Source organism: Camarhynchus parvulus, chromosome 7 (genome assembly GCF_901933205.1).
Source record: "Camarhynchus parvulus chromosome 7, STF_HiC, whole genome shotgun sequence".
NCBI lineage: Eukaryota > Metazoa > Chordata > Aves > Passeriformes > Thraupidae > Camarhynchus > Camarhynchus parvulus.
Window position 1 is genome coordinate 13768499 of NC_044577.1, and position 13291 is coordinate 13781789.

At 40.2% G+C, this 13291-nt stretch overlaps 1 protein-coding gene across 5 annotated transcripts in view; it reads left to right on the forward strand.

The window, feature by feature from the left end:
- The window catches only part of PIKFYVE (phosphoinositide kinase, FYVE-type zinc finger containing), a 64733-nt gene that overhangs the window by 2450 nt on the left and 48992 nt on the right, over window positions 1-13291 (forward strand). For all 5 annotated transcript variants that reach the window (XM_030952799.1, XM_030952798.1, XM_030952801.1 and 2 more), the window contains exons 2-6: window positions 854-1035; window positions 2504-2683; window positions 7800-7918; window positions 10607-10778; window positions 11467-11674. In XM_030952799.1, the coding sequence (XP_030808659.1) occupies window positions 864-1035; window positions 2504-2683; window positions 7800-7918; window positions 10607-10778; window positions 11467-11674 (851 nt within the window). In that variant the 5' untranslated portion in view covers window positions 854-863. The remainder of the gene's footprint in view (window positions 1-853; window positions 1036-2503; window positions 2684-7799; window positions 7919-10606; window positions 10779-11466; window positions 11675-13291) is intronic.

A 13291-nucleotide genomic window follows, 5' to 3' on the forward strand; every position in this document is an offset into this window, starting at 1 on the left:
AGTAAGCACCTTAGCCTAGCAGGCTAGAAATGCAGGCGGAGTGAGGTGTTGTGAAAGAAATGGGGTGTCTGATCAGCTTATAGAGTGTGGGTTGGGGAAAAGTATGACTCTTGGCTGTATGGCAGCGTTGGTACACAGAAAATAGTATGGCTTCTTCTAATACAGAAAGTGGTTTGGGGTTTTTGTTTGTTTTTCCTAAATGGAGCTGCTCTGAAAACGAGGATGTTTGAAGGTGTTAGATTTGACAACAAGTAAACCACAGTTTGGATTGTTGCTTCCCTGGTAACCTGTACAAGGGCCTGTATTGTAATGCAGAGAGGAGGGAAACAGTTTCCCACCAAAAATAATCTTTCATTCCTGTTTTTGTTTGTAGTTCATTCTACTTCTCACTCTGAAGTTAACCTGGCCAAACAACAAGTCTGCCTTGTGCTTGCTCAGGCATGCCTGTTTTCAGTTTTGTTACAAGGGCTGCAGAGGTCGCAACATTAGGAGAAAAGCTGTCAAAGTTAAAACTTCTTTGTGGCATGTCTGCAGAGTCTCCATTTGAAAACTTCAAGTTCTCATAAACCTCTATTGCAGTGTGTCATCAGTGTAGAGGTTGTTTATTTTGTTGCTCTGGATGTTTAACTGGGCACTGTGAATTACACTCTGCAGAGGTGCTGCTCTCTGTCAGTGGCTGGGCAGGGGGCATGGGCTCCTCTGGCATTCTTGGTCTGTGCTAATAGCAGGTGCCTGTGGTCAGTTGGGTGAATGTCTGTCCTCTGGGTTCCAATGAGACATCTCCTGCTCAGAAGGCTGAGGAGGTTCTGTTTCACCCTCCCTTGTGTAATGTGTGTTGCTGACCTCTTTCCAGGGCACCTGAAATGGCTGCAGATGAGAAACGCTCTCCGACACTGGACTCTAGCAGTGACCTACCTCGTTCTCCCAGCAGCCCATCTCATCTCACTCACTTCAAACCGCTGACTCCTGACCAGGACGAGCCTCCTTTTAAATCAGCTTACAGTTCTTTTGTAAATCTCTTCCGTTTCAGCAAAGGTGGGTGCTGGGGGGATGTGTGGGCATGGCTTGTGTGTGCTGTTTGCTGCTTGTAAAAACACCTCTGAGCATAGGAGCATAATGTCACAGGGCTGATGTCAGCTCTTTTCTGAGAGATGTTGCATCTGGCTTTTGGGTGATGTAGGAGAGCTTTATTATGAAAGATAGCCAGTGTCTTGCAGCTGGAAATCTGTAGCTGCCCATGAAAGTCTAAGACAGGTAGTATTGTATAGATTCTTAGCTTGACATCAGAATTTCCTTTGCCTGTATGATTTTTTGTTTTTGGGCTGAAAGTAGGAGTAACCCTCTGCCAGCCTGCATGAGCAAAATGTGTGCTTGTCCTTCCAGTGCAAGTTCTTACTTCAGACTTCATCCACCTCTCACCTTCCTGTGCATCCCATACCTGCTGCTGGGTGACAGCTGACCTGCAATAAAGCAGGAAGTCCACACTTAATTTGCATAGCTTAGGTGTTCCTCATCAGGAAGTCTGAAGTGTTGTGAAAGTTTTGTATGTTAAAAAGTATTACATGATTTTGGCCTTTGTGCTGCATGTGTCATTAAATATGTTCTCAGTGGGCAAACTCTGAAAGAACTGTGTGAGTTCCTTTTTGTTTCAAAGAAAGATCCTGCTAAGAATGGTGAATGAATGCACCTGGATTTTGTGCAAAGTCTGTGTATTCCTTTACTAGAGATGGCACACTGGTCAGCTGCTTTTGTTTAGTCTGTTCATTATCCAGCTTTGTTAAGCATACTTCAGCAATGTTTGAGCTGGGGGAAAAGAGCCAAACAGCTTTTTGTGTAACTGATCTGTTCAGACTCTTCTTATGCAGAATGAAAAATAATTACTTGGTATGACTGCTATTAGTTTGCATACTAGAGTAGCACCCGTCATTGCTAATTTATTGAAAGTAGCATAAAATGTGGTCGATATTGGATTCACTTGTTTTGCTCTGACAAATGTAGCTGGAGTCAGCAATGTCTTTTGTTAAGTGAATGGGAAAACAACCTTGAAACAACACATGAAATGTGCATCTTACTGGAATCAATGAGAACTTGTCTATACTTGGTCTGCTGATGGAAATTAAAGGCTGTGGTAACTTTACTGTGACCTCAGTACTGGCTTGTAAAATAACTGAAAATCTCTTTTCAAGGCAGAAGCTGATAGTCAAATGTAGCTATTCTATTTTGCAAGAATAATTCACATTTGGATTCACGAATAATCTGCCAGGGGTTTTTTTTGACACTTTTCACATTAGGGAATTTCTGAAATAGCCTGAGCCTTGAAGACAGCCTACTGTCCTGTTTCTATGATGTGTATAGTACCTCTAAAACTGAAAAATCATTTGTTTTGTTTATCATGATCCAAAAGAGCTATTTGTGAGAGTTTTTTTAACCTTAGGTTTGTGTGTACTACTGGTTTTCTTTATCATGTCTGAACAGGTGGTTTCTTGCTTTTTGTCAACTCTAGATGATGGCAGGCTTTCATCCCCAGCAGAGAGAGCAGAGGCAGGACAGAGTGATCCACAGGCATTGAGTGGTGGCTGGTCCAGTCCTCAGCATCCCACGAGGGCTCAGTCCCTGAGATCACCAATCCCTTACAAAAAACAACTGAGTGGTGAGCTGCAAAGAAGATCTTCTGCAACTCTGGGTAATTTCAGCTCTTTGTTCTATAAGACAATGTTGCACTAGCCAGGATGCTTCAGGGGGAGGTGGAAGGATGTGAACAAAGGCTCACTGAGTGTCTAGATTCGTAGCAAAATTTAGTATCAGGCTACACTGCGTCTGTTAGTGAGGTTGCACTTTAACCTCATAACCCTCCACCCTTCTTGGTGTTTCAGCAAGACAACTTCTTGTTGGGGCTCTGCTCTTTTAATTGGAAAACAGTCTGGAGCAGAAGAGGCTGCCAAAACACATCTAATGTTTTAAAGTCACCTGAACTTTGATCCTGAACATTTCTGCTTTGTCTTGAGAGACTACAGTTTCTTAACATCCACATGCTACCTCTTACTTTAGTGCTTAGTCTGGGTGGATTTGGTGTTTCGGTCTTCAAGGGAGTTGTAAATGAGAGTTTTTGCTTGTAGTTGTTTCAAGGAGAACTGAATAGGAAGTTGTGTTTAAGATTTTTCATTTTTTTTCAATCCTGCCTAAACTATTGCCAGATTCTATACTGAATCTTTTAGCTGGTATGTGAATTGATTGCAACTGTGTAATGACTTTATGAAGATGTGAAAGAGCTAGGAAGTTGATTACAGGGATCTCTCTTGAGATCTGACTGGTTACTGTTGGCTGTTGCTGATAGCCTTGAGGAAACTGCTAAACTGGGTAACAATCTTGTGCAAGGCAGTATTTCCAAGAGTGTGGTACCTAGTGCAAACAAATCAGATCCTAAATGTTGTTAATATGTATGGGATTTTCCAAAAGACCTGTCATTTTGGTAGCCAGGCAAAAGTCTAGTACAGAGAACTAGCATTTTTACCTAAGTGATTTGCATGCTTGGTTAAACATGTTCTTCATCTTCCTCCTTGCCATCTAGTAGTATTTGATCTTTTTAGTTGTACTTCTTCCAATGAACCAATTAAGGGGGTTAATTAATTAATTAATGTGGGGTTTTTGTTTTGTTTGCTTGGGCTCATTTTTAAAGAATTTTCTCAAATGTCTCAAGAACAGCCATATGCTCTTGGCTGATAAGCCAATTTACTTTTACTTGGCACCTCTTGTAAATCACTTGGAAATTGACAGGTGATTAGATGTTAGAAGCCTTCAGGTGAAGTATGTTGTTTGATACTCAGAAGGCAGAAGTAATCTTGCTATTTGACTTCCTCTGGGATTAGGCAGCCAGAGAATAAGATTTAATTTAAGGTGTGTGGGAGGAACTGTTTTTGTAGTATTCCAGCTGTTTTTCAGGACCTCCATTCATATCTCTGGGTTTGGATGCAAATATGCTTAGAAAAATGTGATAATGAATTAGCCTGCAAAGAAGTAAAGTTAAGACAAGCAGGAATTGCTGCTCACTTTTTTGAAGAGATTTCTGTGGTACTGTGTGCTGAGCAGCCTGACTTGCTGTTGGGTATTTTCTTCTGGACAACCTTGGTGCTGTAACAAACATGAGCTCTGTGTGACACATGTAAAAGTGTACTGGATTAGTGAGAAGGTTTGGGGGAGTGTTTTAGGCCATCTCACTTTGTTTGTAGAGGGGGAAAAATACTTGCATTTCCTTCTCTAAAAGTCAGGCATTGGGTTTTTTGAAGCAAACTTTAGAAAATTCTTTTTCTTTCCTTTTTTGACCTTAAGTTGTGCTGAATAATTAGGTCTTTGAGGATTGTCTTTGAGTAACAGAGAATTTTATTTCTGCTATTGCAGCTGATGCTGGCCTGCACAAATAATCTTAGAAATTATTATCATATCTAAATGGTGAAAAGCAGGAAAATAAGTGATGGGATTTACATAAACATCCAGATTGGTAAATTGGGCCACCCATTGGCTTCAGTGACAGAGAGGTGTCTAATTGAGTTAAGTTTTCTTGTAGCCATGTGTCCACAGGCCTGTATATGTCTCTCTAGGCTTTGCCATTACTTAGATACTTAATAACGTGGGCAAGTGTAGGCAGGAAAATATATAAGCACTTCACAAAAGTCTCTCCAGCCCACTTAATCTTAAATAATGTATCATGTTGAGGAAACTGAAAGGAATAAATAAATAAAAGGTTGCTTCTGGTGCCTCTAAATAGTGATGAAATGAAATTGCTCCTGAAGATGCTGACCCTCACCCCTCATCTATCCATTAGCTTGTAGCGTCTGTGCAGCACATCTCAATGCTTGGGGCCTGTGCTGTCTGGCAGAACTTATGTAGGGTTTCAGTTCTGTGCTTCCCTTCAGCACTGCTTATACAGAAATGCTCCTTACTGACTTTTGTGAAAATAAGAGGAGCATTGGATGCCTGGCTTATGTCAGAGATGCTCTGAGGGTTGTGTGGCTGAAGAACCAGTGCTGAGACTCTGCAATGGCTCCTGTGGCCTCTCTCTTGAGTAGTCTGTTGCATCATCATGTGCTGGTTGTGTTGGACTGTGTGTGCTGTGCTGTCAGATGAGGGCTTTCAAGGTGCTGGATTGAACCAAAATAGTCCAACAATGAGACTGTTGTCACTGAGATAATGTCACAGCTTGCAAATCCTGTTTAAGGAGAACTGGAAATGCTGACTGCTGCAGAGGGAGCATGGGTAGTAAAAGCACTTCTAGCTTGTTACCCTGTCATGCAGGATAATGCTGTTAATGCTAGACAATTGTAACAGACTGGCAGTGATAGGGAGTGGCAAAGGAGCTTAGCAGGAGCAAAGGAATGGCCAATGATCATATAGGGGAAGAAGGCCTGAGGAAGGTGGTGCTTACTGGAAACCACTGTGGAGCGTGAAGTACTACCACAGCATCTTTTCTAATCAAAAAGATTTTGGAACATGAAAATGCATGCTATAAAATGAAGTTAAGGGCAGTTTTCCTAGTTTTCATGGCAGTACTTTTTATGGCAGTGATTTGAGGAAGATGTGATGTTTGAACTGTGAAAGTGAAATTGAATATGAAATTTAATGCTGTGGCAGCAAGTAATTAGATAGCAATTTGTGTTGTTTCATATTAGCAAAACTAGTTTCTTTGGCAGGGGTGGTTTTTTATTGTTGAAACTGTGTGAATCTCTACCTTTTGTGTAGTTCGGTATGATCAGTTCTCCTATAAACTGAAACTATAGGTTGCAACAAAGTAGTTCTTGTGGTGTTTTTGCCTTGTCATTCACTGTAAAATGAATGAATGCTGAAATACTGTGGAATCATGAAACTCTGTGAAAACATATTTCTATACTTTAGAGGTTTTTTTCTTAGGTTTTTCCAAGGATCAGCAACCATAAATGCATATAGGAAGGATGATGTTTACTGTTGAAATAAGTTAACTGGTTTTTTTAGCTGTAGAAGTTAATTTTTAACTTATAATAATGCAGTTTGGATCAGGGGTAAGAGTTAACATGAGATTGATACCAGGGACTTCTTTTTGAAGGATGGTGTTTTAGACAGTGTTTCCTTTACTGCAGCAATGATCACTTTTATTTTCTTGCTATACAGTGTTTTTCTTCAGAAAGGGAGAAATCTCATTATTGAGAAAGAAAAGAACCAGCTGAATTTTAATCTGGGTATCAGTCAGTTTCTGTAGTACAAACAGGTTGGCCATGTGCTGCTACTGCTGATGGCTTACTTTTTCTTATGTAGATGACATTGTTCTGACATTGTTTTATACAACAGAGAAAAGGGCATTTAACTACCAAGAACCAGTGTGGAGTTACCTGTGGCATTTCCTCAATGCTGTGTATGTTTGTTTTTGGAAGTCGCTTGCCTGACAAGATTTATTGGTAGTTAGGCAGTAGATCTCATAATTCTTTGAATCGGAAGCAACATTCCTGGAAAGGAGATACTCTTGAATTGGGAAGAAGTACCAGGAAGTAAATGCAGCATAGATCTTGTGATAGAAGTAAGGAGGAGCCAGACGTTTCTCTGGTGTTATCAACGTCTTCCTGAAATATGAAGGTCCTCTTAATCACCCTAAAATACTGAACTTTGTACTGCCCAAAAGTCTGTTTGATTTTTAAAAAGAAATCAATTCCAAGTGGCCAGTTACAGAAATGGGTTTCTTTTCTTAAAAAGGAAAATGTGCATTCTTTGTTATACATAGCAGCAAAGTGTGGGCTGATTGACTAAAAATACCTCCTAAGAAGCTGAAGAGGAGGCATGGAATCTCAGAGTTTTAGTCCCATTAAGGGAGTGCTTTGGTCTGCTGCACACGGAGCAGTAGCGTAGCTGTTACTGCACAGCAACAGTTAACGGGCTTCAGGCAGAGCTGTCAGCGTTCTGCTGACATCAGGGAGAGCTCAGGCAGTAAACAGGGAGCAGCCATGTCTGCTTTTCCTGTACCAGGGGCAAGCTAAATAAAACACTTGTCAGATGGAGAGCAACGAAGCTGGTAAGAAACTTTAAACTATTCAGAAAGTTATTAATCTAGGAAAGAGACTCTGAAAATGTTTAAGTGTTTAGGTAATAGAGCTGTGATTTCACATCTTCCTGGAGAGAAGGAAGCTATTTGTAGTTTGTTCAGCAATGCTTCAAAGTAAAAGAAATTACCTGCATTGCATTTTTATTCAGGAAGTCTCTTTGCTATAGTTAATAAAGAATGACTGTACAAATTCTCAACAACCTGTTGTTTTTGTTAGAAAAAAACCAAACCAAACAAAAAAAACTGCAAACCCCTCAAAAATGTGGACTTCTGAATTACTGTTTTTAATAGGAACTGAGCAATGGAGTCCTGATTTTTTGCTGTAGTAATTTATAAATAAGTTCAGGTCAAAGCATTTACTTGTACTACTCCTAGAATGAATGTGTATATTGTAGCAATTATTTTGCAAGTATTAGTATCCTAGAGGGCATTTAAAAATGAGAACTCAATGCTTTGTAACAGACTACTACAAGCTTCATCTAGTAGGTTGAAAATCACTTCTTTGAAAGATGTTTTCATTCTCAGAGACCTTAAATGGCTTCTTGTAAACACAGAGGGTGGTATTTAAAATGTCAGTCACAGCAAACTGTCTGGCATCAAGGGCAAGGAGCCATACACATTGTAACTTGGTAAAATGTATATATATGTGAATGTTTTTCCCTCTGATGGGGCTTTGTGTTGTGATGTGAGTGTTGGTGTATCATGGAAGGAATGAATATTGCTTTCTCTTCCCTTCCAGACAATCGGAGGAAAGTAGAACCACCTCTCGGAGGTCATGATCCTCGAACTGCAGTTCAGTTAAGAAGCCTCAGCACTGTTTTAAAACGCCTCAAAGAAATCATGGAGGGGAAGAGCCAGGTACTTCTTTAGAAGGATTTGTCGGCCAAACCATCTAGAAAATTAACTCTTTGCTGGACTTTTCTGAGCTTTTTTTTTACATACAGCATGAGGATTTTTTTCTGGATGTTTGAAGGATGAGTGAATAAACTCAAAAAGCATTGTGTGAATGCAGGGGAAACAATTTCATTTGATGCTGACTTTTGACTTGCCAAACATCTGTCATACTGGGGGCGTGAATCATTGTGTTTACTTGGCTTCTTGTGCTTGGACCAGATGCTCTCTTTTTAGACTCCTTCCCACTTATGTGTTACCCAGCCTAGTGAAAAAAAACCCTAATAGTTTTCTCTCTAGAAGGCTAACCATGGACAGGTGAAACACATTAACTGTCACAAATAGTAATGAGAATTCTTGGAGTGGTTTAAATCTGCTACTTACTGTGGTACTGATTGGTCAGTAATATTTGCTTGAAAGGTGTGCCCCGTTAATCAGTTTCAATTATAGACAAAAGTCTGGTGGTTGCTACTGACTTACTGATTTCATCTCCATCTACTGAGTTGGACCATACCTTTAAGAAGAGGCTCTAGTTGAGGGAAGAATCCACACCTATTTATAAGTGAGGGTATAAATAGCTGTCTGTGGGCAAGACATGAACAGGCAAAAGTACATATAATGAAAAACTGGTAGAGGAAAGAAACAGCTTTTGGCTTGATAGCTTTTATGGGTAGACTTTGAGTAAACTTACTTAGCTTCCAGTACTGTTCTGCTTGTAAGAATTATCTTGCTTTGATAGAAAGGGCAAGATTTTTGAGAGTGAAGCAGAAGCCTTTCATTGCAGTAAGCAGGGCATTGAGTATGCCCCTTACTAATATTTCAGTTTGTGGCAACTTCTGAAGGCCCTAGAGATTTTCAGATGTATTTGAAGCTAGTGGAGGAGTGCTGAAACAGACAGGATACAGCAGTAAATGAATATGACTGGAAACAGTCTGTTAGTTGTCAGCATACTGACTTCTGTAAAAAAGATAATGCATCACTGCCTTTGACTGCAGCCATGTTTTGCTTCAGTCGTTTCAGGCAACAATTTGTTCCTGCTGTGGGCTTGGCCTGTCTCTACAGGAGACCTCTTTACTTTTGTAGAAAGCTTGTGTCAGATTCTAGAAGGTGGTTTTCTAATGAGCCTTTACTGCTAAGGCAGGCCAAACTTCTGTTTTGAACCCTCCCTCATGACAAGAACAGCCTGCAAGGAGGGCAGAGAGTTGGGAGGTGTGACCAGCAGTGTCTGGGTTTCTGGACACAGTCACGTGCAAGTGGGGCACAGCTTGGTTTTTGGAACAGCCCCTCTCTATGTGGTAGATCCAGAGACCTGGCTTATTATGCATAGTTGAAAAGAACCCCTGTTATATGGCATCCCCTGCGGCTTTGCAGCAGTTCCTTGGCAAAGCTCTTCACTCCAATTTTCCCTGCTTGAAGCTGAGTGTTAATCTTAAAAAGTTCTAGATTCTCTAAAACCCTAGGCTGTCTTGAGCAGTCCTCAGCTTTTCTGTGTTGATTTTCTTGCCTGAGGACAGCATGAAAGTGTTGTGTTGTTTATCATAACTGCTTTGGTTTCAAAATTGGTCTAGCAGCTATGTCAAACTTTAGTTTGTGAATATCCAAAAATAAATCCCAATTTAAAATGAAATCCTATGAGGTTTTTTGATTATGTGAAAACAAGAGCAGGGATCACCTTTCTTTTGTGTGATTACTTTCCTCTGATTGTTTTGAGCTAGTACTTGCAGCAGTTTCTCTTCCTAAGAAAAACCTGATGTATTCTATCCCTTTGAAAAGGCTTTTTGCCCGAACTGAACTCTAGCAAAGAGTGTTGCACAGGCAGAGCTGTCATGTGACCATTAGCAGTTGTGTCCATCCGTGGGAGTTGCAGCTGGTGTGCTCAGAATCACAATTGAGAGTTTGTCTTGCTCTGTATCTTCTACACCAATGGAACTTTTAACTCTGTTTTTAAGGTTATGTTTTTCCTGTGCCTATACCAATGCTGTTAATTAATATATGTTGTTGTCTGCTGAATATGAATTTCAGTTTCCTTCATATAGCAGTTAACCTGGAGTTTTGAAACAAAATCAATCTGGGATGGGCTTTTCCAACTATTTCCTGAAATGTTGAAGAATTCGATCAAATAATACAACTTTTTACATGTATCTATAATCCTTTCAAAACATATCCCAATATTAGCTGTTGAGATGATCTTCCTGCAGTGATAATTTCTGATAACTTGATTTACTCCTAGATAACAGCTTCAACTGATATGTGGTGGGTTTTTTTCTTCTCATTTTAAAACTGTGCTAGTTGAGGACCTCTCATGTGCTGGGGCAAATGAGAGGCGAGAGCAATCACTACTTCATATATTTGTTTATTTTTGACTTCTGTCTACATCCCATGATAGTTTTATTCTGCTTTGCTTCCATCTTGGATCAAGGAGGCAAAGTCCTACTGGGTTTATTCTCTTAATTCAGAGCTCTCAGCCTTCTGACACCCTGTAAAACCACAAAAAAATCCTTTGTGTGCTTTTATGCAAGAGTGTGTGTACACATGCACGGATATGTGGATGTGAAATTTTCTTTTCCATAAGCCTAGTCTACAAAGAGTCATGAAACTAAACATGCTTTCTTATTTACAAAAGAAAAAGCTTTTGTCTGCTGTCTTCTTTTGTAGGACAGTGACTTGAAGCAGTACTGGATGCCTGACAGCCAGTGCAAAGAATGTTATGACTGTAGCGAGAAATTCACCACTTTCCGAAGGAGGCACCACTGTCGACTTTGTGGGCAGATCTTTTGTAGTCGATGCTGCAATCAGGAAATCCCTGGAAAATTCATGGGCTACACAGGTAGGGTTTATTTACTGAGAAACAGAGCAGTGTGCTCAGCTCTGTTTGGGTTACTGCATCTGAGATCCTGGCATCTTCTAGAAAATGCTGTACAGGTCTGTAGTGGGCTTAAAAACAAGAAAAAAGAATCACAGGACCTAATTCTACCAGTTTCTCTATGAAAGATGGTGGATTATGCCATGCCTGCTAATTTTTACCACACTACAAAACAAATATGGCCACTATTGAATAAGATTTTGCAATACAATAAAGTATGCCCAAGGAAAAGCTGCTCTGAGTAACAGTAGTTTTAAAGTATGAGCCACATGTTTTAATTGAGGGTCAGGGGAAAATCTTTCAAATACCAGTTACCAAATTCTAGACATCAGCTGGTGTGTCATATCTGACTGGCTGTTGTTCTGCCATCATTTCAGTGGGCACGTGTGTTCTCCCTCCCTCTTCCTTTCCTTGTCTCTCTTCTCTCTCCTCTTTCACTGATCTTGTGTTAGGTATCATTTGCCCTGGAAAAACTCCCTGAGTGTGTAATTATCCAGGCTTTTGCCCTTTAAGAGAGTATGAGAATTAGACTTGCAAAGAGGTTTTGAAACAGAAAATCCTTCTGTTTCAGCCACTATACACCTCTGATCCTGCAGGAACAGAGTTCTGTTTGTTCCTGTTCGCTTACACTCTCTGGTTCCCTCTTCCATAGGGGATCTCCGAGCCTGCACTTACTGCCGGAAAATAGCCTTAAGCTACGCACACTCCACAGACAGCAACTCCATTGGAGAAGACTTGAATGCCCTGTCGGATTCTGCGTGCTCTGTGTCCGTGCTGGATCCCGGTGAGCCGCGTACGCCGGTTGGGAGCCGCAAAGCCAGCCGCAACATCTTCCTGGAGGAGGATCTGACCTGGCAAAGGTAAAGGCAGTGGCTGCATGCTGAGCTCTGCAATCTCAACTGTTCTCAGGCTGACAGCTGCCTAGACAAAAGCTGGTGATTTCCACCTAGTAAGCTTAGATTCCAACTCCTGTAAAAATAATCTAATTCTGTGCTTGCTTGTAATATTCTTCTCTTCAAGTTGAAATATGGAAACATTTCTAGTGAAGTTTTAATTTATTTGCAGTTCTTCCTTTATTGTACTGCTTCAGTGATTCTGTACCAGTGACAGAGCAGGCTTTTGTATTCAGAATTTAAAAAACAGAACAAAAATCACACCATCTAACCACCACTGTGTTGAGAGGCAAGTCAATGTAACACTGGTGCTTTACCTGTCATGTTTCAAATTGGGCAAGAGAACATAAGAAATACTCTCTGTGTAGGTAAAAGAGAAGTGATGGAAGTAACCACCTGTTTCAGATGAAGTGGGATTGAAAGGACAATAGAGAGGACCTATAAAGATCCTCCAATCTCCTTTCAAAGTATATTTATTCCTATTGGTCTCTAATGAGGGGATCTTTATTTTTGGGCCATGAGTAAAAGAACACTGTACTTCTCAAGTGCTATGCAAGTTATTTTTGGAATACCTTGATTTAATTTAGTGTTGTGGGGAAGAAGAAATAGTCAGGTATGGTATTTGTGCTCATTTCCCTAAAACAGAAGAACAGGCAGATGTGAAACTACTGAGGAGGTCTTGAGTCAGAACCTTTGTTTATCTGAGCGGTAGTGCTAGTGACGTATGATATATGCCCTGTAGCACCTCTTCTGATCGTATTTAAAAGAAAACCTGTCAAACCATTTACTGTCTTCAGAGAATGCCCTGGCTCTTGCCTTGCATGTTGCTTTTCAGAATATGATGCTTCTGTCAGGAAGCATTTAAATTATCAGGTTTAGGCCTATATAAAGAAAAGTACTTCTGGTTTAATGTTATGGTCATTTAAAGTGGTAATGTAACAATGTATGGGATAATTTTGAATTGGGAAATAAGTAGATGTTCTCAGAATCTTCTCTTCAAATGTACAAAATACTAAAGGTATTGTTAGTTTTGTCTTCGGATGTGTTGTTAGTGCCTTTATAACGACAGTTCAGCTGCCTGTAGACATGAGCATGTAAAGAAATAATCTATATCTTTATTTGTAGCACTCGAAAAGGTTCCTATCGTTGAAAGACTCATAACTCATAACACAGTCTTTTTGAGAGACACTGAGTAAATGTGGACCTCTTTTATGTGTGAGAGGAAGAGAGATTTGGGATTAGGTGATTTATTGTTGCTTTAGCAGGATTAACATTTTCGTCAGTGCTCGTTGCACTTTGCAGTGGGTTACAGTGCTTTTCTTAAATACTGTTTGGTAAGTTCCTGATTGACCTTAAGATATTTAAACGCAAGATACTGAATTTAAATGGTGCCACAATGGGAACTGGCAACTCACAACTTCATAATGGAGCAGAGGTTGTGTTCTAATAGTGGCTTCTGCATGCGAAGTAGTTTGTTTCAAAAGAAAACCCGGCAGTTGTCTCTTTCCAAAATAATGTATCTGAGATAAGATGCTGCAAAGCAGTGAGAAAAGCATTTAGGGAGACTGATGCTGCATGTACTTG